Source organism: Seriola lalandi, unplaced genomic scaffold (assembly GCF_002814215.2).
Source record: "Seriola lalandi dorsalis isolate HSWRI2012SDOR001 ecotype SW California unplaced genomic scaffold, Sedor1 jcf7180002054553, whole genome shotgun sequence".
Lineage (NCBI taxonomy): Eukaryota > Metazoa > Chordata > Actinopteri > Carangiformes > Carangidae > Seriola > Seriola lalandi.
The window spans coordinates 1,190,975-1,217,339 of record NW_019525106.1 but is presented as its reverse complement, the minus strand read 5'-3'; the positions used below and the strand labels follow the sequence as shown (position 1 = coordinate 1,217,339).

Below are 26,365 nucleotides of genomic sequence, written 5' to 3'. Positions count from 1 at the left end.
TACTCAAAAGACAGATTTTGGGTGGAGTATCACTTTAAGTCTGTAGTCAGACGATGATCCTGTGTCATGGAAACCATCCATGCTCTGAAACCCGAGGTCTTTCTTAAAGGTTAAGTCGATGCTTGCTTTCTTGGAGCTGCTTGGCAAAGATGGCTATACTCAAGTGTCACAAGTTTCCTTTTAGTGTAATTTAACACAGTGTCACTTTCTCCCCTCACCTGACTACTACATTAGGAAAACAGACACTACACGCAGTCTCATAAATACAACACTGATTGACGACACATGTATTAATTTTCTAATAACAAAGTTCTGACATTAATAGTTATTAACTGACTTATCTGTAGCCAATGAAATGCCATGTTTAAAAAAAAAAAAAAAAAAAAAAAAATCAGTGGCCAAATGCCAAAAATTAGAGCCAATCTCACTCAGTCTGCACAGAGCACCATGATGACCTTCCAAAGAGGGCTTTAACAGGCTGATGTTAAAACCATGACGTAATCAAGCCTCTCCGAAACAACTCTTTCATAATAAAACACTGTGAAAAGTATGTCAAAAACCTACAACAACCCAGCTGCAAACTCAACACAGACGCTGCAGCTTATCCCTTGAAACTGCAGATTATGGGCATTTGACATGGGGTGTGCACAGTGCCAATCATTTTCTGGGACTGGACGAAGTCTCTGTACAGGGCCTGCCACTCAGAAACGGCTTTAAAACAAATGTAGATTGTAAGAACGACTTATGTGCCACATCCTCATACTTGTAGGTGCAGTGGAAATCGCTTAAAGTGTTCACCTCTGTCCAGGCCAAATTGATCACTATAAGCAGATGATTATTATGATAAATTTTTTTTTCTTTTTCTTTATTGTTCATGCAGATTACTACCGACTACCGTTTTTATATTTATGACATTAATATTTTTATATTTATAATATTCATAATGTTTCATTTAAGAATTTAAAGATAAATAACACTGCACTGGGCTCTCTCCTGCTCCAAGCCTAGTCCGAATGGTCAGGGTGAAAGCATTACACTCCACTCACACAACAAACCTGCTGCTGTGAGAGAGGGGAGACAATAGTTACACTGTTTAAATCCCAAAACGCAAGCAGAGCAGATGTCACACATTATTTAAACAGCATCTGTATAGGAATGATTCAGTCCCAAGCTTTTTGATCCATGAGTAGTTTTCACTGTAATTAACAAAATTGTTGATCACTGCATGTGAGTCCATTGAAAACAAAATACACACATTATAGATGAGCACAGCACAGTATTATTCATTCATTATCAGTATTTAATTTGTGTGACTTTCTGTACCTACGTTTTTACAAAGTAAAAACACTGGGTCCACAGTTAAGTTGGCAGCATCTACATCAGCTCCATACATTAAGGTAGAGATGAGTGAGAGGTGGATATCGATTGCAGAGGCACTAGCTACTGTGAGAACACTCCGGCAGCCACTGCTTCTGTGAAAAGAAGAGCAGTGGATCTATGGTGTTAAACCTACTCTATAAATACACACCAGCTACCCAGCAGGCTAGGAACAAACGTCAAGGGACCAGGAGGTTAATCGCAAACCCTATATTTGTATGTGTGAGATGGATATGGTAAGCAAGAGGCAGACAAAGAATGAGGAATGGTGAGGTACACAAATGTATATATTTTTTAAATTTTAAGAACAAATGCAACAAAACTTGTGACAGGAAAGCAGCGAAGCATCATAAAGATGGAGGAAAGTCTGCATTTTCAAATGCAGTCAAATAGCTGACAAATTATGTTCAGATTATTTCTTGCAATATTGCATTAAATAAAGTGGCAGAGGTGAGAAGCAACTCAAGATAGGCTCTCGCAGCAGAACAACACTGGTGATACACTGTCATCCTTAAAGTACACTGTGAGGCAGTTTTTTGTAAATAAAATGGATAACAACAAAGATTATGTTTTCAACTATTATAATATACACAAGTAACATTATGAGCAATCTGCATGAAAATTCCCATAAGAGAAAAACCCAGTTATATAGTAGTCCAATTGTATAGTAAAAGGTTGCGTGAGTCATAAATATGGTTTCAAAGGTCTTAAAAGTAACTGCTTTTATTTGTCTCACAGTTGTAATGAGAACAGGAGAAAGTTTACAATGATGTAATGTAGCTTTTATAGTGTTATATCTTCATCCCAGCCTTCAGTCAAGTAGTAGGAAATAAAGTCACTATCTTCCCTAATGTTCCTGAGATGATGTCACAGTGAAGTTGACCTTTGACCGTTTTGATATAAAATTCGTTATCTTATCCTATTAGACATTTGTGTTAAATTGCGTCATTATTAGCGTATGAACTGAGTTATTGTCAAAAATGTGTTTTGTGAGGTCACAGAGACCTTTGACCTTCAAAATTTAGTCAGTTTATCCTTGATGAACGTTCCCTCAAGGCGTTAATGAGATAGTTCTTTGATGACAATGAGACAGACAGACGGATGGATGGACCCAAAAACATAATACCTCCACCCATGACTGTCGCCTCCACAGCGGCATAAAACTGTCAGCACTGTTGTACTGTGTTCAGAGTAACAGATGAGTTTTTGCTGGGAAACATGACAGTCTGTGAGAAAGGAATTGTTTTTAGACATAAAGGCCAGCTTACAGCTGTAAAGTAACTTAGGACAAAAAAACTCTGCAACACCAAGGAAGGGGAAGGGAATCTTGGCACAATAGAGGCTGCTAAAAGTGCATCTGCTCTCTAGGGGCAGAGAGACAGATTCAATATGGAGCAGTATTAGCCTAGATTCCCCCACTAGATGTCGGGGAAAGCATTTATATCTCAGGGGAACTGGAACAGCACTGAGCCACTTATCAAACCCTGGAGTAGGACACTTCCATTGTTCCATTGTTAAGAGCAGTCAGATTCAAACTCACAGATTATAGGTCTAGGCATCTTTTGGAAAACTACTAGGAAAGATTTTCACACGTCATACACTGATAGTAAAGTGTGCCCATTTTTTTTCCTTTTGTTTTGGTAAAGATTTCTTTTTAATAGTGTGAAGTGACGTTATCTTTTAGACAATAATAGCCTTCCTTGGGACTGCTTCAGCACAGTCTTTCCACTTTGTACTCCCTAATTTGAATTTTGCAATTTCAGGCAAAAGCTTCAATTATCATTGCTTGTCCGTTCCTTTTGCTCTCTAGTCTCTTCCAAATACCCCTCCTCATCTCTTAGCACTCATTTTAAATTAATTATTAAAAACAAACACATTACATCACTTGGGCATACTGGTGCAAAACACTCAGAGTTCAGAGAGTCAGGTTGACCAAATGCATGGATTAAACTAAGCTACAGTGCTAATCATCATTAGCAAGGAACAGTGTACAAAACATTCAGGTAGTGGCCTCTCTCTATTGTTACCCACCACTGATGGTCACTTTGAACTGACAGTAGAGCTGGACAATATGGCCAAAAATATTCTCACAATGTCAATTACATGAAATTAATATATACATTTAACACAATTAATGAGGCATGCTTGTTAGATCTCAAGGATACACATAATGTTTTATGGTGAGTAAGACTGCATACAAACATTGTTAACAAGAAAATCCACAAGGAACCTTTTTATTTGAATTTCAAGAGGTGTATTCAGTTTAGGACTGAATCCCACACAAATGATACTTTGTTATGGTTCGAAATAATCATTTGTATTTGAATCAATAATTTGATGCTCTCTGCAACCATCATGGTGTAACATTTGTACTTATTAGGCTCATGTAAGGCTAGACTACATATCAGTAGTGGTGGCACAATGTGTAAAGGTGCCCTTCCACTTTTCCCCTGATTTCTGCATAAAGCTGAGGCAGCAGTGTTTTTGAAGAATGTTTCCATCCTGGGACTTCACACCCCATAGTCAACCACTTTCATTAGCTCTTGAAAGACGGATTTCCCTTTGTTCTAACTGGTATCATGTCTTCGCTATAAAATATGAAATTGCACTCACTGTGTCCCCATTTTTTTTTTTTTGAGCATATGGGATGATGACTGAACCAGTACGCTTGTTTGTGAGCTTGGGTGCTTATGCTGGAAGTTTAGGAGCACAGACTTTGGCTTTTTGTATAATGGGATGGTGAGATGGTAATGTTACCTTTTCGAATGGTAGAAAATGTTTGTTGCATTTCCAGTCTATGTCAGCACAGGTCTCCTGCATATCTTCCAATGGATATCCCTCTGCTGTCTATCCAGCTTTAAAAGTCTGAACATTTTCCAATATGTTACGTAACCCAATTCCTGTAGCCTAGAGGGGTGATTGTGCTGAAGTTTGACCCAAACACAGAACATCAATACATTTATCGACATTTATCGAAATTACTCATTACTTACCATCGTTATTGTGTTTTTTTTTGGTAAAAATTAATTATCAAGAATGTTTTATCAACCAACCATAGTTGACACCCAGCATGTAATGGTATTTGTTATCATTGTAGTTTGACTGATACCGTGAAAATAACAAACACTGAATGCCAGCCCTAGTTGTGTGCTTTTTCAAGGGACAAAACAGACCAACTATCAAAACATCTGAACCTCAAGCGTGCATATCACCATCTTCTTCCTTGATTTTACTCTTTGCATAAGGCACTTCCAGGGTGTGGTGTACCCTTCAGGCAATGCATTTCAGCTTCCAGTTTTCTAACCATGCAGTTTAGCTTGTTGCTTTTTAAGAAATGCCTTTTATCTGTAGCACACACACATGCATTTTTGGCATTATACAGCACACTTTACATGAATGACTTTGAAGGTGTGGGGCAATTTGCCGCTGACATAGACACACAATAACAACAGACAGCTGTTATTCACATTTCTTGTCTCTCTACAATGTCAAAGTTTCAAATAAAAGCTAAGTATTTTTGTTTAGTTTTTTCCCTGCATTCTTACAGTGGATAGTAGAGATTTGACTGTAAATGATGGGAGGGAGACGAGGGATGACCTCAGCTACACAGTCAGCATCTTCAACCCTAACTGTACGCCACCAGGACCCCCTTTGGTGGCTTCTTCTGCAGAGTCACATCTACAGTATGTGGTTGGACATGGTAATTTTCTGAGTATTCCTCACAGCACAGCATGGACATTGGGACATCTGTTGCTGTGTCTTCCTGCTAGAGAAAGCAGTGATAAAAAAAAAAAAAAAAAAAACACAGCACTAACCACCCACAGAAAGTGACTCAAACAGCTCTTCACATTCTCACCACCCTTTTCTATTTTCTTCATTGACTGCCACTCTCTCCCCATTTGTCATTCATGGCAAGGCAAAGCCAGAGTTCTAGTTGATAGGCTTAAGGACCAACACCATTAAATATCCCCGCCTGATTAGTGCAAGGTGGACTGTCACATGGCATGACCAGACTCATGTGGGTAAATCACCACAGAAAACCTCTCATCATTGGGGGGGGGGGGGGCACCTCAGTGGCTCACCTGGTAGAGCACGTACCACATAGGCTCATTCCTAACCGCAGTGGCCATGGGTTCGAATCTGACCCGTGGCCCTTTGCTGCATGTCATTCCTGTCTCTTTCACAATAAAGGCACAAATGGATGAAAAAAAGAAAACCTCTCATCATTTTAAAAGGTAAGTTTGAAAAACTCAAATACTGGAGATGTTAATTTGTTAGGTTACAGATGATTAAGACTCCCTTCTGATGAAGAGCATTAGCCAAATACTTGACACAACACAAACTGGATCAAAACCAGTAGCAAATAAGAATAGTGTCTGTTGTTATTGATCTCATGACCTATTTCCAATAGTGACTCGGCATTAATGACCGTCAAATGGCTGATATGTTACGATCTCTACTATTGACAGCCCTTACAGTCTGACATTTTGCGGTCATTCAATATCAGATCAATTTTTGTCCAATGCAAGTCTGACAGAAAATCCTAATACTGGATATTAGGATATTTTGTATAACCTAATCTGAAAAATGGAGTCGACTGAAAGTGCAGACAGATTACAGAAAGGCTGAAGCAATAGACCAAATGAAGACTTTGCAGAGCTTTGACAAAAAAAAGAGAAAGTGGGAGAACAAGTGCAATTTCCCAAACATCACCTCACATTTCACTTCTAGCAGTCTGGTAATCATTTCCTCTTGTGCTTAGATTACACTCTCTTGAGATTATTTTTTTCCAGTATTGAGCGACACATTCCAGTAAGCCTTTTAACTATTAACTAAAGTGCACTTCTGTGTTATTCTCATCTCGAGCAAGGCTCAACTCTACATAATACCACACGATTAAAGATGATGAGCTCTTCTATCTTTGTCTGCACTGGGAATAGACAGATGGATGAGGTGAAGTGGCACTGTAAAATCTCCACATTAGACATTATCTCATCAAGATCAAATATCACAACTTTAGCCCAACCCATACTCGATTTTTGAGGCTACCTCCAATATCAGTATTTGAGTTTGTTTTTCTTAATTTGATAATAATATAAATCAATCTATAAATCATAAACATACATTTTTGATAAAGATCCTTTAAATAAGCCTTTGTTAAAAGTTGTGACTCAGGTATGGGCTGATCAGGACATTTTGCAGCTGAAAAATAAACTTTTACATTCCTATGAATTTTTCTTTTACAATCTCTCACAAAAACCTCAACATTACCTACTGCCCTAAATGTTAATTGAGTGAGGTCTCTGCAGAGAAGCCTGTTGACAGTCATAATGCTAGTGCTAGTAGTGAACACATGACAAAGGTTACAGCTTTTGCAGGTCAAACCCGCAACACTAGAGTTGAAGCATGCTGAAGATGTCTTGGCCTGCACTGCATAATATTTGACATTTAAATGTCTACCAGCCTCACCACTCTCCTTTAAATCATCTACAATTCCACACTGCATTGTGTCTTAACGTTACATTCTGCACGTAACACGTCGTGCACCGCATGATATAACGACCATGAACTGAGTATTATGATTCCTTTGAGTAATGGAGGTTGTTTTGTAGCACCATTAATAGCAATGGTTATTCCTCTGATTACTGCTCTGCCACACGTTATTAACGTTATCTATTTTTGATTGGTCCAATTTGCCAATTCACTTTGAAGCAGGTGATAGCAGGAAGGCAAACCAAATAAACGTGAGGGAATCAAAGAGATATCCTTGTCCTTGCTTGTCACAGCCACCCCAGACATCGGCTAGGTTCATGGTTGCCATGCAAACAAGTGACAGCCAAGCTGCAGCCGCATGGGGCACGGTGTGCTCCGCTAACGTGTCGATGAGGGTTTACTTTATGTGGCTAGCTAGTAACGTTAGCCACTACCCAGCCAGACTGCAAACCAAACAGACACAGATAACGTTACTATCTCCACTGGCCAAATTCCTACGAACATTGCGTCGTTAAGATGACACAAAACTACCGTCTGGATCCTGTGTAAAAAAGAAAAATTACGTCCTGCTGTTTCTGTCAGTCAGTGCTATCTGAGCACCGCTAGTTAGCGTAAGTTAGCACATAAAACATACGTTAGTTGGAGAAATACAAGTAACGTTCGCTGAAAATAGCAAGTTATCTTTCTCGCCGTGTTGGCGTGGTATAGTAAGACAGCAGTTAAGTGAAAACTCACTCTGTGTCGACCAGGGCAGTGCTCATACAGTTGTTTCCGAGCTTCCTTCCCAGTCCAGCGTCATAGCACGGGGGCTGTGGGGAGCAGCAGGCGGGTTGTGGCGGATGGTCGCAGTCGGCTGGGGTAGAAGTTGCTCCGTTTCAACATGGAGAGCGTGGAGCGGACTGGATCCTCCCGCTGCTGCTGCGGTGGGCTCATCGGGCTGCTGCCTGCCGCACCGGGAGCTCTGGCGACACCTGTGGCCGCAGCAGCGCACAACATCTTCTGCATGGCGTAACACTGTACAGCAGATACCAACCATGGAGATCAGGTAGCTATGACCTACAGGAGCAAAAATTGTGTTTGTCAGGATAATCATACAAAATTTTAACCCTCACATTGTATGCCACAGCGCTACATTTACTATAAACGCCCTTCTCTTAATTATCTTAAAAGTAGGACTACACAACGTGAAAATACTCCATTACAAGTTAAAGTCATACATTATTAATTTTTTTTATTAAGGTATTATCAGCAAAATGGTAAATAGGCAAAGTATCAAAAAGTAGACTAAAAAGTACTCATTGGGCAGCTCAATGGCTCTTGTCATTATTATATACCATTTTATTGGATTATTATTACTCATGCATTAACAAATATTTATTGCTGTAGCTGATTGAGTTGAATGTGTTTTATATACTTTTTACCACTTCTATTTCATTGTTTGGGTTCTACTTCAGCATACTCCCTCTGTGTTAGCAATCTAATATTTGACCCTTTTTTTTTTTTTTTTTTAATCTGCAGGGCCATTGTGACTTTATTTGTCTTTCTTCAAATTGAATGTCCAATGTCATCGCTTTAATGAGCTAAACATAAACAGCCATGTGAGAGCTGTAAAATGACACAAACATGCTAATATCAGACCGCAGGCCGGACATCAACAGCCACATGTACAGTACACTCATAATGACAAGTTTGGAAGTCAGGTCTTAACTTAATGTCAAGGCAAGGTCTCCACCTAGCTGTGTGGCTACATGTCTTCCACTTAAAAGAGCACACTTCCTTATTTATGACTGTTTTTTTTTCTGTTTTTTTAAAAAATGTTTTCAGAGAATGCCAAAAAAAAAACTATTACCACCTCAGTCAGATCTGTAATCCATTATGGTGGATTTACTGGCACATAAGCATTTGAGCTCATCATTAAATTTGGATCACCCAGTTATCTTTTGTCCTATATTAATTTTCTATTTGCAGGTTGGACTGCTGTCATAATGGCTCCAGCTCCCTGCGAGCTGTTTTATTGCAAATCACAGCATAGGAAACTAGAAAAAGACATTCAAATGCCAAATCTATTTTTAGATCCAACTTGTGGATCTGAGAGACATGAAACAAGGATGATGAGGAGGAGTGCAGGGAGACGTAAAGAAACGGGGGAAAAGGAGGGAGGGTACTGTAAAAGATGTGAGAAATATCAGGCTTAATGAAGCCAACATGCTGACGAATTATTATATTACCCACATGCCAGTAGTTCCCTGTAGCTACTGTGTGAAAATGATTACCCTTAAAACACCACCATATTGTACAAAATCCCTCAAGTGTAGAACTGATGTGAGCTTTAAAATTAGAACTTTTTGAAGTCTGTCAGAAGCGCTGTGTAGGGTTTTTCCTCATGAAGTAGGAAACAGAAACGCTATTATTTATTCATCCTTTGAGGGTGCATTTTGCTACCTGCAAGCTCAAAGTTGCTCTGAATAATGCAGAGGTGTGCCAGCTCAATCCTCCTGTGCACCATGCAGCACATTCAATAGCTTTGCTCCTCTTAGTACTTTCCATTTGACTGAAACAATTCAAAAACTATTTGCATAATGAATTTAACAACTGTGCTATTTCTAGTTAGGCTGTCACACAAGTTATGTTTTCAATGATATTAGCTTGTAAAATGTTACATAACACAAAAACTAGCATATTTTGAGTCACATCAGCCTGGAGATAGTATAACATTATTGTGAGAGTAAAAATCTGTAATTATATTGAAGATGCTTGATTCTAGTAAAGAGGAGACTGATGCAACACTCACTCATACACAGATTCAAACCACACACTACAGCCATACACATATGTGGGGTAAAAATGTAGTTACATCTTTAATACCATTTTGTTTGACAGATTAAAAGGTATTCAAATATTAAAATCTTGCTTCTTTTATATTTTTGCATTGTACCAGCAAGCATATCATAAAGCATTTCAAAAACATCCTGAAACTTTGCATCTATTTGCTATTCTTGTTTCTCAAACACAAGTGCCTTCAATTGTTTTAAGTACATTACGATACATTAAAAATAAAACATGGGCTTAAAAATATCTACAGCCTAACTGCACATATTAATTATCTTTACAAAGAAGCCGTACCTGCCTCATGGAAAATTCTGCCCTTTAGAAGCTGAAAATAAGGCTTGTGCTGCTCTGGTGATTTTAACATCTCAGGAAATGTCCATTAGACAGACCAGATATGTAGCAGGAAGTGATATAACATTGTTGTTTCTATGAGGAATGTACAATGTAGAAAATAAGGACATTAACACAACAATGGATGTGACATTGACGCAGTATAGTTGATCTATTACCATACCTCCCAGTAAAATGTTCAGTTGTCATTCTTGGATTTCCTGAGCTTTTGTTTAATGTGACACATCTCTTTAATCTTAAAAACTAATCAAAGTAAGACTGGAACAATCAGAGGCATGGTGACAAGAAAAAGGTTACAAACAGTATCACAAAGAACTGGCCAAAATATAATGAAGAAATATACTGATAAAAATAAACATCTCATAGTTTTAAAAAGTGGACAGTGTAAAAAGACAAATGCATCCAGTGCATTATTCACTACAGTGCATTCAAATACAAAAGACTCTACAACAAAACTCCTTCATTACAAGGCATTGCACAGTTCAAATTGCCTTAAGAGGTGCAAAAACTATTGGTTGTACCAATCCAACAAACTTCAATAAAATACAATATATTTAAAAACTTAATTCTAAGGTTGCTATAACAAGGTAAAATCACAACAGTCCCTCTTTATCTTTTATAGTTTTGGCTTAAGCAGTAAAGCAAAAATAGAAGAGTGCCACCTATTGGTATTATAGTACACAGGTTTTTAAAAGGCACAGTATTTATACCAGCAGTTTTTTTATGCAGCCATACTAAAGGTTCATTTAATAACAAGATTTTCTTTTGTCTAAAATGTCTGTATTAATACCTATACAGCAACAACATATTACCTGAGCTAAAGATGTAATCATCAGTAAGTCATACAGTATACAGTAGTAAGCAAGCAGAAATAAAAAAAACAACAACAACTGAGCAATACAAAAGTATTCAATTAAAAGAAAGAATCCAAGACAGAAGTTTTCATATAATCCAAAATATTTTTGGTCAGTGATTATGTCCACTATCGTATCTCCATATACAGTTTTCTCCATTGTCAAACATTCAACATTTTTAATGAATAAATACCAGAAAAAGAGGTTTGAATCCAGAAAAAGCTACAGGGTCCCTCACAAGAGCATGACATGTATAAACAATAAATACAACACAATCTGTTTAAAGCATTCCCTTTACAAATGTCTGCTGAGTTTCTTGCTAAGAGTGAGGAGAGAAGCAGAAGACCTGACCACTCTCTCTGTCCTATGCATTGTGGTACCCGTTTTTGCGGAAACCTTTTTTGGGTTCTACGTTCTCGTAAATAGAGAGTGCAGCTGTGTTTTGGTAGATTAGATCCACATTGGTTCCAGTTCTTGACCTGATGATGTCCATGGCGCACTGGTTTAAGAACACATACTGATCCTGCAGGGACACCAAATACAAAAGTTTGTTGAGCTGCAGCATACTGATAATTTCATGTACAGTAAGACAAAAACCACAGTGAATGTGACTGTATCCTACCTCTGTTTGCACCATTAGGGGCCGGTGCATGCGCAGATCATGGACGATGCCATACACATCCACAATATTTTCTCTTTCAATCTGGAAGATCAGACGATCAATGGCTATGAAGGTACCTGTGCGCCCAACACCAGCACTGAATGTAGACGAGGTAGACACATGGACAAGAGAGAAAAAGAATGTCGGGTGAATCTTTGGTGTCTTTTCTGAAATTTACATAGGATTGAAGGCAGAAGTGTGTGTGTGTTGAGTCAAACCTGCAGTGGACTACAGTAGGAGAGTGTCTGGAGTATTGGTCCATGTGTTCTCTGACTAAATGTCTGAAACTGATGAGGAGTTCAGTGGTTTCTGGTACCCCGTGATCCGGCCAGGCTGTGAAGTGGAAGTGACGCACTGAGCGGGTCTCTGCCGTTTTCACCTGGAGAACAACGACACGCAAACTCAGAATAGATGTTAAATACACCATGATGAGTGATGGTGACTGTCACACTGTGGATTCCTTTCCTCTTGAGAGGGTGTGTTACATCTCACCACTTACATTTTTAATGTCAAAGTCCCGGATGGTCCAGTCTTCAAGTGGTATTTCAGAGGTTGTTGTCACAGTGATGTTTTCAAAGTGCTTTGTGCCGGAACTCCAGTACTGCTCACATTTTACCTGGCAAGGGAAAACAGTTGATGCGTCCATGTGCATTAACGTGCATGTTGCTGCTAGTCGTGGTGCTTGTGTTTGTGTTTGCACTCACTCGTCCCTGCTCATTACAGCGTGTCAGCATGACGAGGGTCTGTACGTTCTTCTCCCATATCATCCTCCAGAACTCGTTGACTGTGGTGGGCAATGGGCCCTGAGCTGCAATAAACTCCTTCCTGGAGTTGTAACCCTGCCAAATGAAACATCAGCCCAGCCACAGAACACAAACATCCATTCTGTTCAGTACTTTTCTCTGAGCTTCTGAGGTGTCCCAAACATCAATGTGCATGAAGGCGGAATAGTTTAAATAGCATGGCATTAAGCAGAGGAATGAGCAGTTATGTTGTTCAGTAGGATGTTTACTGATACTGAAGCAATGACTGAAGCAAAGAGCTGCCTCGACAAGTGTCAGTACGCACCGGCATGTAGTTAGCATTGATGTAGTCGTCATAGGGACTTCCATGGATAATAGAGAGTTTCACCCTAGAGGAGTCATCTAGGAGGCGAGAGAAGAGGGTAAATGGAAAAATCTACCATGTTTAAAATGTTATGGCTGCACTGATGTTCAGTTTTCTGAAATGTGAAAGAATTTAAATGAATTGAATTATTGCAGTGATAACTTTGATTTAATGCCCAAACAAAAATGGGATAATGGTAGCAGATACACCATGATAGGCGATGATATAGTTTAAAGAGAGAAGAGTGTTACTGTTGAAAGAAGCAGAGGTGGATTTGTGAAGGTGACTCACAGGGAAGCACGTTGTTGTAGCGGTTCTTGGGCTTGTTCTCCATAGTCAGAGCGCTTGTTTTCGACTGACCCGTACCAACAAGCTTCAGGTCCTTTAAAAGAAAGGGGAAAAAAAATGTGACTCACGATTTGATGGCTCACCTTACGCCCAAAATCTAGTGCATGTGCAATACCACAGACAGCAACTACATATCAGTATGGAAGCACAGTCACCGAAATATTTGACCTCCAGTTACTAATAAATTTCATGTTTTTTTTTTTTTTTTACTACGTGTCCACCACTTTGCACCAGTGAAGTATGTTGCAAATTGTAAGCATTACTGTAAAACTGATGTTTGGCCCAAATGTCTTTCAAACACTACTTCATTTGTACCAGTACTGATTTATCTTTAAACATTACAGCATTAAAGTGTCTGACATGTCTGAAGGAGATGGACAAAATATGTAGTTAGATATAAACATTGAACTTAATCACATTTACACGTATTAAAATTACATGATTAAAATCTTGAATAAACTACAAAATATACTGGAAAATATTTTGATACTGATCCTATTGGCCAATAAATGTTTTTTTTTTTTTTTTTAGCAATAATTGTCTGCTATGAATAGGCACATTTTCTATCAGAAGCCCTTGAATATTAAGTTTTTGTTTCACCTCAAACTCTTCAGCAAAGCCACAGTTGGAGTCTGCTTTCTGCTTCTTGTAGTAATCCTCATAGTCCTCCACCCTCACCGCCACACTTCTGCTCAAATGGACACCGGAGATAAGACAAGAAATGAGTTTTGTTCAGAAAACCATTTCAGCACAGTTCAGTCTGTTCCGGTCATGATGTGTAGATCTGATCATACTTTATTATTTATAGGATTTATACTTACACTTTGGCTCTGGAAAAAGAAAGAGGAAAAAGCAACATTGACTAACAGCTATAAGCATTGTTGTCCATTTACTTTGAACTTACAATAACATGGTAAAAATGAAAGCCTTACCTCATTGAATGAATCTGAATGTCTGATGATTCTTTGTTAGATAACCTACAGTTCATAAATAGAGAGTCTGGTGTTTACTCCCATACACATTTTTTATTTTATTTTAGTGGTAATTTCTATCAATTATGACAATGACAAACCTTTTCCAGTAGATGATGAAGCCAATGAGGATGATGAAGAGTACAAAAAAAATTCCCAGTGTTACTCCGACAGCAATCCCAATGACAGCTGAAATGTTGACAAAGATTACGACAGAGAGACAACAGAAAGAGGCCAATGAGCGTTTCCTCACATTATGGGAGCGTTTCATAGCAAAACAGACAAACATAAAATGTGAATCTGGGTACCTGGGTTTTGTGGGAGTTGAATAGTAGGGTAGAAGTTTGTAACTGTGACCAGTGAATACTCAACATTCACAAAGCCATCTGTCGTAGTCAGATTTGTGAACAACACAATGGCGTATCTGCAGGATAAGAGATCACATTTTTTTTATATGTATGTATGTTTATGTACACACAGATCTTACATTTTGACATTCTTTTTTGGTCTATAACAAATTAAGTATCACAAAATAACTAATGCTGTAATATTTGCTAGATGATGTAATGATTTGTCAGTGTATAAATACAGTCTAACTCTAATGTTTCAAAAAGAAGCACCTGTTAACATATCTACTTGAAACCAGATTTTGTTCAAGTTAAATGACATCTGAAAACCTGCATAACTTAACATGATTAATCAAATTATCAAGATAAAATCATTACTTAACTTACAATGAAAATGCATTGCTAACATTAAAAAATTCAAGTGTAACAGATACATCATTAGTCATTTTAATGACTTGATTAAAAAAAACATACATTATTACACATTATTAAGAAGTAACAACAATAGTTGGCAGTTCAAATACATATGATCTCACATAATATAGCAATAACCTATAAAGGAGATGCTTATTCAGTTATTGAGATTTTACTATACTATATACAGTATCACTTTTGTTCTTACACGTATTTTCCAGTGGCATCCAGAGGACCATTAGTGTAACCATTCCATTTGGATTCATCTCCTACTTCTATGCTCAGATCGTTGTCTCCACTGCGTGACTGGACACTGGTCTCTCTGATTGTTGCCAGGTATACTGGAGTGTCCTTTGCCTTCCACTGATCATAGGTTTTCCCCAAGTATGTTTTCAAATCTTTACCTGAAAGCTCTGAAATAACCATTAAGTCTTAATCATATGAAACAAATAAAGAAAATATGAAGAAATACCTACGACTCAGCATAAATAAATGGATCTCCAGGATACATTCACAACAAATTGTCACTTCCGAATGAATGGATTACGATGACGTGACATAATTATAAAACACACCCTGACATTAAGAAAAGAAAAAGAAACCCACCAGAGGGGCTGTTTGTCACCATCACTCCAAGATGTGTGATTGGCCCATTGGTGTCACTCAGCAGCTGTCTGTTAATCTGAAGGGAGAATCTGTTGTATACCGTCTCACTCACCAACAACAGTGACTCATAGTTGGGTGGAATGTTTGGAGCTTCAAGAATAAAAATTATGAAAAGAGAAAACGATTTGGTTTTGAGAAGTTCTTACTCATACATCTTACATCACAAAAACATTTTTAAAAAACTGTAAAGAAAATACAGAAATAGATTTTTGAGCTTGCTACCTTAACCAGCCTATCATAATTCTAGTGAGTGTCTCAAATGACTGGATCTCTTTCAGCATGAGCAACAGACAAATAAAGGTTTGCTGCATGTATCTCAAAAAAATGTCAAAAACCTCTATTAAAATATGTTTGAATTATGTTTGATTATTAGCATTTGCATTCTACAGTTGTACAGTGTAACTATAATGTCCACAAATCATAATGTCCTACCTGTAATGCCTGTGTGGCATTTCAGAGACACAGGAGTGCTGGGCTCTCCACAGCTCAGTGTCTCCACAGACAGCTTGTACTCAGTATTGTGACGAAGATTGTAAACAGTCTGATTGCAACAGGTGTTTGTCGAGTTGCTGATCTTGCTGTCGTTTACAGTGACCAGGAAGCCGGAGTGCTGGCCACTGGGTGCGGTCCAGGACAAGACGATTTGTGCATTTTCTTTGTCTGGACCGTTGCACTTTAAGTGTTTCACTGGGTTTGCCTCTGCAGCATCACATAGAAATGTATGTTAGGAGAAACATAACACTGATAATTCACAAATAAAACAGTTTTTGATATTAAAGTAGATTAATATATAATAATATTGGCCAAAAATATATTTGCTGCATCATTTAAGACGAGCAATTTCCCTTCCATTACTTAAAAAATCTGTGTCCATCTGTCAGCAACATCCACTTCACTTTCTGATTAAAAAAATCAATTAAAAATATCTAAATTGTCCTTATTAGATAAAATCTTAAAACTAGAATGCCACACTTTGTAACTGTAATTACACCTAAAATAAGCTTGCATTTCACATTTTTTATGCATGTTCAAACGAAAGACAAAATTATTTGAAACCATGTGATAGCAGTATGAAATTTATCAAACTCTTATTATCATACTTGTGCAGCTGGAATTCGATGTTGGAGCACTTTGTGTTCCGTCAGAGGTCTCTGTGGTGACATTATAGCTATAGAGGCTGCCAGGATCGAGGTTATAGATAGTATACTCAGTTTTAGATGTTATGTTACTGATGGGCCCATCTCGGCCTTGCCAGGTCAAATTGTAACGATAACCTCCTTTGTAATCAGCAGGTTCTTTCCATGTGACTGTGATGTTGTTCTCTTCTGCCTTACGTGGCACAAGAGACTCCACACTCAATGGTCCTGTATGCAAGACATTTAAGAGATGTAAATGTTAATCCAGATATAAAAAAGGTGACAGAGGAGAGTGCTTGTGCTTGCACATTGCTTGGGTACAGAAATAAAACCCTTACTTGTAGTAACAAAGTAGATGTGAACCCTCTCACTCTCAAAACCCATGACACCCACTGTTACGATGGAGATGTTGTAGGAAAACCCAGAAAGCAGGGAGGCAAAAGTGTGACTGGTGGTGTTGGTAGTGAAGATTCGACCTCCCTGGGATTGTGTGTCTGTCAGTTTGTAGACGAATGATGCACCGGTCATCAGAGGAGCTTCCTCCCACCTAATTTCAATGGAACTGGTTGTCTTTGTCAGGACTTCAATTGACCCGGGAGGGTTAGGGACTGGGAGGGGTAAGGAATGGAATTGAAGCATGTTAACTTCAACAAGCAGAGTTATTCTTCCATTCATCAACTCAAAACATTTTTATGATATTGCTATCCTTCCACACATGAGTAATGTCACTCAGAAGGATGATAGAGGAGTAACCATTATCGTGTCATTGCACATCGTGTTCTTTAAAGCACGATCAGCTGCGCTCGCAACTGCAGGACTACATCATTATATTACAAAAAATAAAGTCAAAGAAGATATCACTGTTGTTCCCAATGTCAAAAAAATTTTCATGGCTTAAATAAAACCCGAAAAACTAAAAATGTGCAGAACTTCCTCTGCATTACTTCCTCTGAACACCACTGAAAACTTTAAAGGTGAACACATTTATCATACTTACAAGTTGCATTAGTGATGGATCCAGATGATGCATTGAAGGGTCCACTATATGAGATTACCCTGGCAGTGTAAAGCCTCCCTGCGGACAGGCTTTCAAACAGAAAAGAGGTACTGGTAGAGTTAAGCTCTTTCTCCTCTATAGCCGAGGAAGTTCCGTTTAGATAAACCTTGTAATATTCCACTTTTCCAGAAGGTTTGGGCCATGACACCAGGATCGAACTATTGGAGCCCCGGCTGGAGATGCTGGGTTGCACTGTCTCAGGCTCTGTTAATGTGCAGAGGAGAAAAGATTAAAGCTGATCAATTATGTGAAATAAAGAAACAGAAATGAAAGGTGAGAATCTTACTAGTGTACTGCGAGGTGCACTCTGCTTCCCCTTCGATGCCATTCGCTGCCCTGACCGAAACACAGAAGGTGCATTCGGTCCCAGGGGTGAGCGCTGAGATCTGGGCACGGTTTTCTGCAATGGTTTTGTTTTGGGAGCCACAGCCACTTGTCTGAATCCGATATTTATATTCACTCTTATCCTCCAGTGGTACTTCCCAAGTCAGATTTACAGTGGTTGTGTTTAAGGTTTCAGCCTTCAACAATCTAATTCTATGAGGCCCTACAAACAAAGAAGAGAGGGTTAATTTTGGAAACAACAACATTAAGCACAGTTGTTCTTCCATATTCTGTCAAATTAGCTGCACTTCCCTCAGTACAAAATTACAATGCAATTACAGACAGATAAAAGGTAAAGGAATAATGATAAACTAAATGTGTTTAGTTAATTGTGTAATTGTCTTCTTTGGTTGTTTTGCTTATTTAGCTTCGTTGTAAGATTGTAAATGTCCAGGTGTAGAGACAGTGTGTTTGATAGGATATATACATACGTGTATAGTAGGAGACTGTCACAGGAGATGCCCGAGTGCCATCTGCTGTCTGTGTAGTGACAGTGAAGTTGTAGCTGCTCCCAGATGAAAGTCCAATGATTTTGTCAGTGGTGTTTAAAACTACTTTAGAAGAAGAAAAGGAGCCATTGGTGAATTGCACCTCATATGAATAATGAGATTTGCTCTGCATTTGTTCCCACACCAAGGTCACTGAATTTGTGGTGATTTCTTCCTCTCTCAGGCTGGTTACAGGATATGGTCCTGAGAAAATAAAACAGATGAGACACAGTGGATATAAAAAATAAGTTTTCAGTCAGATTTCGGGGAAAATAGTATAAATAGCATCTGCGGTTCGCCACAAAGACATAAGTAAAAAAGAAAAAAGGAAAACTATTAAGAAAATATAATAAAGTTTACCATCCACAGTAATAACCCTTATGGGATCTATGTGTATCAATCACACTCACTGGTATAGTTCTGTGCTGTCACTGCTGTGCTCTCATAGCCATATATGCCTACAGTAACAACAGAGATGTTGTAGGGGCTTCCAGATTCCAGATTGTCCAACAGGAACCAGTTGTTTTCAGTCAGATAGGAGCCATTAACGGTGGACACACTGAAGTTGTATTTATTATGGTCCATGCCCTCTGGAACTGGCCAGGTAAAGTTGATGGACTTCACAGTCTGAGACACCACTGTGATGGGGCCAGGAGGGTTGGGAACTGAAGAGGAAAAGGAATACTGTTTCATTAGAGCTTAATTCAAATAAGCATTTATTAAATAAATGGTCAAAATACATACAAAATGCAAAAGTACAAACAGATTTACAAGTCACAATCTTGATGTAACTCACGAGTTGCGTTGCAAATTCTTTGACTGTAGCTCTCAAAAGATCCACTTGTGGTGAACACCTCTACACAGTAAAGCACTCCTGGTATGAGGCGCTGAAATACTTTGGTTACAGTAGTGTTGCTCAGAACCGTGCTGTTCCCCACCAACTGCCCATCTCTGTACAGCAGGACAGTGTAGGAGACCACCGCCCCAACTGCTGGGGTCCAGCTCACTGACATGGTAGTTGTGTTGCCTATGGCTATGATGTTAGAAACTGCCTCAGGCCCTGAAGGAAAAAAGATTTGAATTTAATGTAATATACATTGAGATAATCTTAAATATCTCAGATCTGTCTAACATAATGAGTACACATTAAGTTAACTTGAAAAAAATAGGCAAGGTGGAGAGTAACACAATAATTGTAACACAGTTATTGTATTCTAAAATGTTCTATGATGGACTCTAGACTGAACATTTTAAAGGAAGACCTGCATTACAAACTGGAGTTGTGGCATTCGAAATATGTGGGTATTTAACAGGCAGGGCGTTTTTTTTTTTTGGAGATTAAAGTGGCAATAGACAAGTTTTTTTGCTTTTATTTATGAATTAATTTAGGAATAACTTAGGAATTAAATGTTGATTGCACAATGTGATGACTATAGAATAATGACACCGCCTGTTTCACCTTCAGATTGGTTCCCTATAAGCCTCGCTTTCATACAACTCTATCTGTCGCTGGGTACAAAATCTCCTGGGAAAAAATGGAGTCACTGTGGAAACACTACCCAGCAAAAGAAAAAAAGGGCCCTGTTGTCGGATGGGGCAAGGAAGGTGAAGCATTCACTCAATGGAGAGAGCAATGGTTGGACTGGGCCAGAAATTCAGCCCTGAACTCATCCGCTGGGATCATTTCCAAGTAATACCACTGGGAAACACTGGGGGTTGAAAAGTTGTCTGTTTCCACTTTAACCCATAATAGGGACTAAAATCCATTTTGTCACCTTTGCTGCTTGGATTTTGAGCATTCTGGTGTTTTTTTTTTATAGTTGTCTCTCTGTCATATATATAAACACATTTTAGAAATGTTGAAGACATACTTGTGTAACTTGATGTGTTTTCCCTTGTGGACTTGACCCCTTCTACAACTGTAAACACATAAAAAGTGTACAGTTCTCCAGGTGTCAGATGGAAGAAGGTATAAGTCTCTGTCTCTGTTTGATTTTTCTGAACCTCTATGGCGTCCTGGAGCGCTATCACCAGGTAGGAGTAGGAAGTCTTAAAATCACTTTGTTTGACCCACGTCAGCCGGATGGCTGTTGTGTTCACTTCACTCACTGTGAGGTTGGTCACTGCTTTGGGCACTGTAGCAAATACAGCAGAGGGTTATATAAGGCCAAAAACCTCAACAAAGGTATTTTATATTTTTGTAGTTTGTGGTTTTGTGTATATAGGATATCATAAAGTTAAAGCAGTACAGAACCAATTAAGGCTTCAGCAGTTTGGCTGTGTTTAAAAAGAAGGTCTTACGTGTGTAATTGAATGTCTGTTCCTCCGTGGATTCAATTCCTGGTTCTATTCTGGTGATGACACTGATATTATATCTAGTTCCTGGCTTCAGGCCAACTATATCTTTGCTGTTATTGCTTGTTAAACATGTTTGTGAGGCGTTGGTGGAGTAGGTTGTAATCAAGTATATGTAATATGACTGGGCTCCCAGCGGGTATGACCATTCCACTCTGATCGAGGTGGTGGATTTAGGGTGGGCTGCAATGTTCAACACAGGGTTGGGCACTAGAAAGATGACAAACAAGATGGAAATGTTAGTTAGAAAAGTAATTTGATAAGAAGAGATTTTTGTCACATACTTTATGACGCATTTATAATATACAGCAAGTTATGTGATATGCAGTATTCTTAGGTACTGGCAAAAACAAACCACTGGGTTGTCATACAAATATTGCAAATTTGAATTAAAACACTCCAAGCAATAGAGACACTTCTCTGTCCTTTGGTGTCTCCTTGTTGTACTCACGAGTGAAAGTAGAATAATTGACAGCCGTGCTCCTTAAATTTTGGGGTCCAACTGTTTCGACAGTTATATTGTAGCGAATTCCAGAGAAAAGCAGGGACAGCTCTGTGCTATTGACTGTGGAGGTTTTATTTTGTAGCTCGCTACGCTCAGACTGGTGATAAGTGATATAGTAGCTGATGTCTGGAGCACCCTCCATCAAGACAGGAATCGCCCACTTCAGGAGGAGCGACGAGTTTGTCCTGTCACTGATGATAATGGAACCAGGAGGCGTGGGACCTAAGAGGTGTGAATAACAGGTACAGGTCGGTAATATTTTCCTATAACTGTGTTGTTTAAAAAAACAAAAAACAAATATAAAACAAAAGGTTTTTGCAGTCAGGCTGTAGTGTGGTGATTCTTGAGACATGCAATTAGTGAGATCAAACACACAATGTAAAGAGCATTTTGTTAGCATGGTGTTTCGACAAAATATCACATTTACTGAATGTGTTTAATGGTTTAAATCCATTAAATGAACTACTTTTACTTACAAAACATTATTAGAAGTATAACCCATATTATTTAGCTGCTCTCAAGATCTGATCAAGAAAACCCCATGAAAACAACAACAGAAAAGGAAGTTGAACTTACTAGTTGCAAGTGAAGCCTGGTCAGACGTGTTATTTAAGTTTCCAGCTACAGCTGTCACTCTGATATCATAGATTCTCCCAGGATATAAATCAGTAAAGTTGGCTGTGGTGGCTTCTGTTATGTTGGTAATCGAATAGTTCAGTATTGTATTTGAGATTGTCACCACGTAATGATCAACCTCCCCTTTAGGCAAAGTCCAGCTGACAGACAAGCTATTAGTTCCTTGTCCTGTAATGCCCCCAGGCTTCGCAGGCCCTGTACAAAAAAACAAGTAGAAGGTGTTTTTTTTCTTATAATTGCATTGTGAAAAAACATAATATGATATGTCACATTTTGAAATGACAAAATGTAAATAAAGTACATATATTTGCTGTTAATGCATATTTTAATCAATTAAAAGCTAAAATATTGAATTTTGATTATTAGATATTAGTACTCCATTCACCATACTTCCACTCTATTTATTCCTGTATTTCGGGATGTAGGGGGCTCTGCATAGAAATAGCACCTTTGTTGTCTGATGGCTGGACTCGAACTGGCTCTCATCCGTTTCCTAAATTTCTCACGTGCTCACTGTCTCAGCTGGCAGGCTAAAGCACATTAGAATGTGAATCTGCTGAGTGTTTATGCCTGACCCTCAGATCCAAACACTGGCACCAGCTCGACCTCATCATCATGGCACAAGAGGCACTCAACAACATCAGCAGCAGTCAACAGCAGTCATCCAGCTTTTCCTCACCTCCCTTGACCAAGCACTCTCTGCCTCCAACCAGCAAAGTGCTGTGGACAAATGGAACTGCCTATATAACTTTATTTAGGCCCTTGCAGCTTATGGCAAGAAAGCGAGGAGGAACACAGACCAACGCAGCAGAGATGGAACCAGTCATCAAGGGCCAAATGTACTGCTTCCCTCAAGCACGAGGCATACCATCAACAAAGAGCTTTGAGACTCAGAGAAGCTAAAAACAGAGGCCAGCAAAGAACAAAAATCTGTGCCAACAACTACTGGGCTGAGCTCTCTTCCAACATTCAGACCACCTCTAACATGGGGGACATCAGGGGCATGGATGAGGGGATCAAACAAGCAACAGGTCCCCCCCATCATGAAAATGGTGTCATTCAAATCCAAGTCAGGTGAAGTCATCACCAATGGCAGCAAGCAGATGGAAAGGTGAGCTGAATACTACATGGAGCTGTACACAGCAGAGAACACTGCATCCGAGGCAGCGTGAACAGCATTGCAAGCCTGCCTGTGATAGAGGAGCTTAATAAAGAACAAGGGAGAAGCTCAGCAAAGCCACCGATAGCCTTGCATTCAGCAAAGCCCCAGGTGCTGACAGGATAACACCCAAAGTCATCAAACTTAGGAAACCTTTCTTACTTCCACATCCTCACAATCTCCTCCACCTCTGTTGGAATGAAGGAGTTGTCCCCCTGGAAGTGTGTGATACCAAGATTGTCACGATGTACAAGAACAAATGACAGCAGCAACTACCTTTGATCTTCACCCTTCACCAGCTGCAGGAAAAATCCCGAGAGCAGAGGACCCCTTGATCTCGCCTTTGTCGATCTCACAAAGACTTTTAACCTTGTCAGCAGAAATGGGCTCTTCAAGCTTCTCGTGAAAATTGTGAACTGTGTTCTTGCGCCAACCCTCTCTGGTATTCTCTTTTCTCTCCTGCTGGTGTTTGCATTTGGCTCAACCCATGATGGTATCTACCTACACACCAGAGCTGACACCAGACTGTTTAACCTTGCCTGCTTGCAGTCCAAGACCAAAATGACCAGTGTGCTCCTGAGGGGAATGGTATTTACAGACAATGGATCACTAGTATCCCATACTGAGTCTGTTCCAGGGGCTGATGGACAGGATCTCACATTCTTGTAAGGAGTTAGCTCTCACCATTAGCATTAAGAAGACAAATTTCATGGGCCAATAAATCAAAACCCCACCCTCCATCTCCACCAACAGCAAGACTCTTGACTTGGTCAACTCATTTACATACTTTGTAAATGAGACAGTGGTCCATCTGTCCACTGTCCACATTATCCAACGACCTGTCATTTAACAAGGAACTGAGCACCTGTTTGCGAGGGCCACTCCAGCGATGGCCAAGCTGTTAAAGAGAGTGTGTTCCAACCAACAAGCACTTAACTCTGCACGCAAAACTCCAGGTCTACAAAGCCTGCGTCATCAGCAGCCTGCAATAAGACAGTGACGCCTGGACCACTTGCACCAGACAAGAAAAACGGCTGAACAACTTCCACCTGGGATACCTACACCGCATCCCGGATATTACATGGCACGAGAGAGTACCTAACAGTCCTGGAACAAGATCATTCCTCCAGCATGTTTACCATACTGAGCTGGCAGGCATTGACTCTGGGAAACTGGGAGAAGGTTGGAAGACTTACCAAAGGCACACATCCTTACTACAGGAGAATAGACATAAGAGGGAACTGCAAGCAGCATCTCTCTCTTCTGTACCAACCTGTTGTTGTTTTATTAATGTTTTGTTTTGTCTGACCAACAGGAAGAACTGGAAAACCCTCCTGGGAAGATACAACCCTGATACACCTGAACTTCTCCTTTGAGAGGACTTGTTATTCTACACCTGGACTTGTCTTATATTAGCCTCTGAATGTCGTCCTACTTGTGTTCATTCTCCACCAGGTCTCCTAAGCAGACCTCCAGTACCAACCACATTTAAACGCATACTTACTTGTGTATTGAGTAACAGCAGTGCTCTGTCCGTCAGTATGGTTGTCATCTGCCACTGCAGTAACAATTACTTCATACTGGACACCAGCAGTCAGGTTACTGATGGTCATAGATGTTTCAGACACATCCACAGTGTCATTGAATTGTCCATCTGTCCACTGTACTCTATAGAAGGAGCTGTTTCCTTCTGGTTCACTCCAGTCCACAGACACAGAGGATGTGGTGACGTTTGTGACAGTGAGATTTCTGACTAGTTCAGGCCCTGTGAGTGCAGGATAAATACACAATGAGGAAACAGATTGATGAAAACATCTAACATTAGAATTGAGGTGTTACATGAAGAGGGCTAACTTGGTCAATTAAACCAACTAGATTAAAGAAGCTGAACATCAATGAACAGATGTTGAATGCACAAAGTGTGGCTTACTTGTGAATGAGGTGAATGTGTAAGGGTCTCCTTCTGTCTCATTGTCTCCAGCAACAGCTATGACGGTGATTGTGTATTTAGTACCAGAGATCAGCTCTGACAGCACAGCAAAGGTATCATTTGTGTATCTAGTCATCAGCACTCCACCATTGTGCCACTCCAACCTGTACATGAACACCTCACCAGGAGGTGAGGTCCAGTTCACAGAGATGGAGGAGGTGTTTTGGGACACAATATGATGGTTTCCAATTATACCTGGTCCTATACAGGAGAGGAGAGGAGAGGAGAGGAGAGGAGAGGAGGGGAGAGGAGGGGAGGGGAGAGGAGAAGAAAGGAGAGGATAAGACATGGGAGTAAAACCTGTAATCTGAGATGAAAAGAGCAGCAACTAGACGAAGAAAAAAGACAATTAGAATAGTACTCACATCAAGACAAATAAATTATAAAGTATTACATTTTTTTAGGATTTAAGCACTAAAAAACAAAACAGGGTAGAGCCACCATGATCAGAAAAATCATATTCATCATCTTACTTGTATGATGAAAAATCTGTGCCATTTCACTTTCTGTTTGGTTATCTCCAGCCACTGCTATGACAGTAAAACTGTAATTCACTCCAGCAGTCAGCTCAGTGATAATTAGTTTTGTTTCAGTGACACTGTCCCTCCTGTTAGTTGATCCACTAGTCCAATGCACTCTATAAAAGGAGCGGTTTCCCTTTGGTTCAGTCCACATCACATACACTGAGGATGTGGTGATGTTAGTGACACTGAGGTTACAGACTACTTCAGGTTCTGTGAGGGAAAATGTGTTAAATGGGTAAATAGAGAGTTTTTTTAAACATTTCATCAAGCATCTACTTTGAATATCTATTAAATTAGTAGTAACAGTGAAAACATGAGACGTGCTGCTCCAGCAAAGTGATCATACTGCTTCCATCCAGCTGGAAGTTCATTTAGCATCCTTTTTAATCAGTGAGTTTTTCATGTAGCCACATTTCTTAAGGCAGACACCCAGGGTCATCCTTAACAGGTGACCAAACCCCCTCGTCTGACTTGTGTCATGACTTTTGTCTCCTCCTGACAGTATCAACCACATTTAAACGCTTACTTACTTGTGTATTGAGTAACAGCAGTGCTCTGTCCGTCAGTATGGTTGTCATCTGCCACTGCAGTAACATTTATTTTATACTGGACACCAGCAGTCAGGTTACTAATGGTCATAGATGTTTCAGACACATACGAAGTGTCATTGAATTGTCCATCTGTCCACTGTACTCTATAGAAGGAGCTGTTTC

General features: G+C 39.5%; 2 protein-coding genes across 3 annotated transcripts in view; both read right to left on the bottom strand.

Moving 5' to 3' along the window:
• The window catches only part of osbpl5 (oxysterol binding protein-like 5), a 45,467-nt gene extending 37,664 nt beyond the window's left edge, over positions 1-7,803 (bottom strand). For both annotated transcript variants that reach the window (XM_023415474.2, XM_023415476.2), the window contains exon 1: positions 7,606-7,803. The gene's annotated coding sequence lies outside the window, so the exon portion shown is untranslated. The remainder of the gene's footprint in view (positions 1-7,605) is intronic.
• Positions 7,804-9,704: 1,901 nt separating this feature from the next.
• Positions 9,705-26,365, bottom strand: part of ptprjb.2 (protein tyrosine phosphatase receptor type Jb, tandem duplicate 2) — a 38,547-nt gene continuing 21,886 nt past the window's right edge. The window contains exons 12-40 of the mRNA XM_087176396.1: positions 26,183-26,358; positions 25,602-25,862; positions 25,069-25,329; positions 24,643-24,903; positions 21,920-22,174; positions 21,290-21,565; positions 20,785-21,048; positions 20,355-20,618; positions 19,280-19,543; positions 18,894-19,148; positions 18,427-18,687; positions 17,898-18,158; positions 17,552-17,815; positions 16,893-17,162; positions 16,519-16,782; positions 15,851-16,117; positions 15,359-15,508; positions 14,961-15,165; positions 14,300-14,415; positions 14,093-14,180; positions 13,953-13,997; positions 13,621-13,708; positions 12,964-13,054; positions 12,634-12,710; positions 12,270-12,404; positions 12,065-12,181; positions 11,784-11,944; positions 11,527-11,662; positions 9,705-11,427 (exon numbers count right to left, since the gene is read on the bottom strand). Of these exons, the coding sequence (XP_087032522.1) occupies positions 11,269-11,427; positions 11,527-11,662; positions 11,784-11,944; positions 12,065-12,181; positions 12,270-12,404; positions 12,634-12,710; positions 12,964-13,054; positions 13,621-13,708; positions 13,953-13,997; positions 14,093-14,180; positions 14,300-14,415; positions 14,961-15,165; positions 15,359-15,508; positions 15,851-16,117; positions 16,519-16,782; positions 16,893-17,162; positions 17,552-17,815; positions 17,898-18,158; positions 18,427-18,687; positions 18,894-19,148; positions 19,280-19,543; positions 20,355-20,618; positions 20,785-21,048; positions 21,290-21,565; positions 21,920-22,174; positions 24,643-24,903; positions 25,069-25,329; positions 25,602-25,862; positions 26,183-26,358 (5,692 nt within the window). The 3' untranslated portion in view covers positions 9,705-11,268. The remainder of the gene's footprint in view (positions 11,428-11,526; positions 11,663-11,783; positions 11,945-12,064; positions 12,182-12,269; positions 12,405-12,633; positions 12,711-12,963; positions 13,055-13,620; positions 13,709-13,952; positions 13,998-14,092; positions 14,181-14,299; positions 14,416-14,960; positions 15,166-15,358; positions 15,509-15,850; positions 16,118-16,518; positions 16,783-16,892; positions 17,163-17,551; positions 17,816-17,897; positions 18,159-18,426; positions 18,688-18,893; positions 19,149-19,279; positions 19,544-20,354; positions 20,619-20,784; positions 21,049-21,289; positions 21,566-21,919; positions 22,175-24,642; positions 24,904-25,068; positions 25,330-25,601; positions 25,863-26,182; positions 26,359-26,365) is intronic.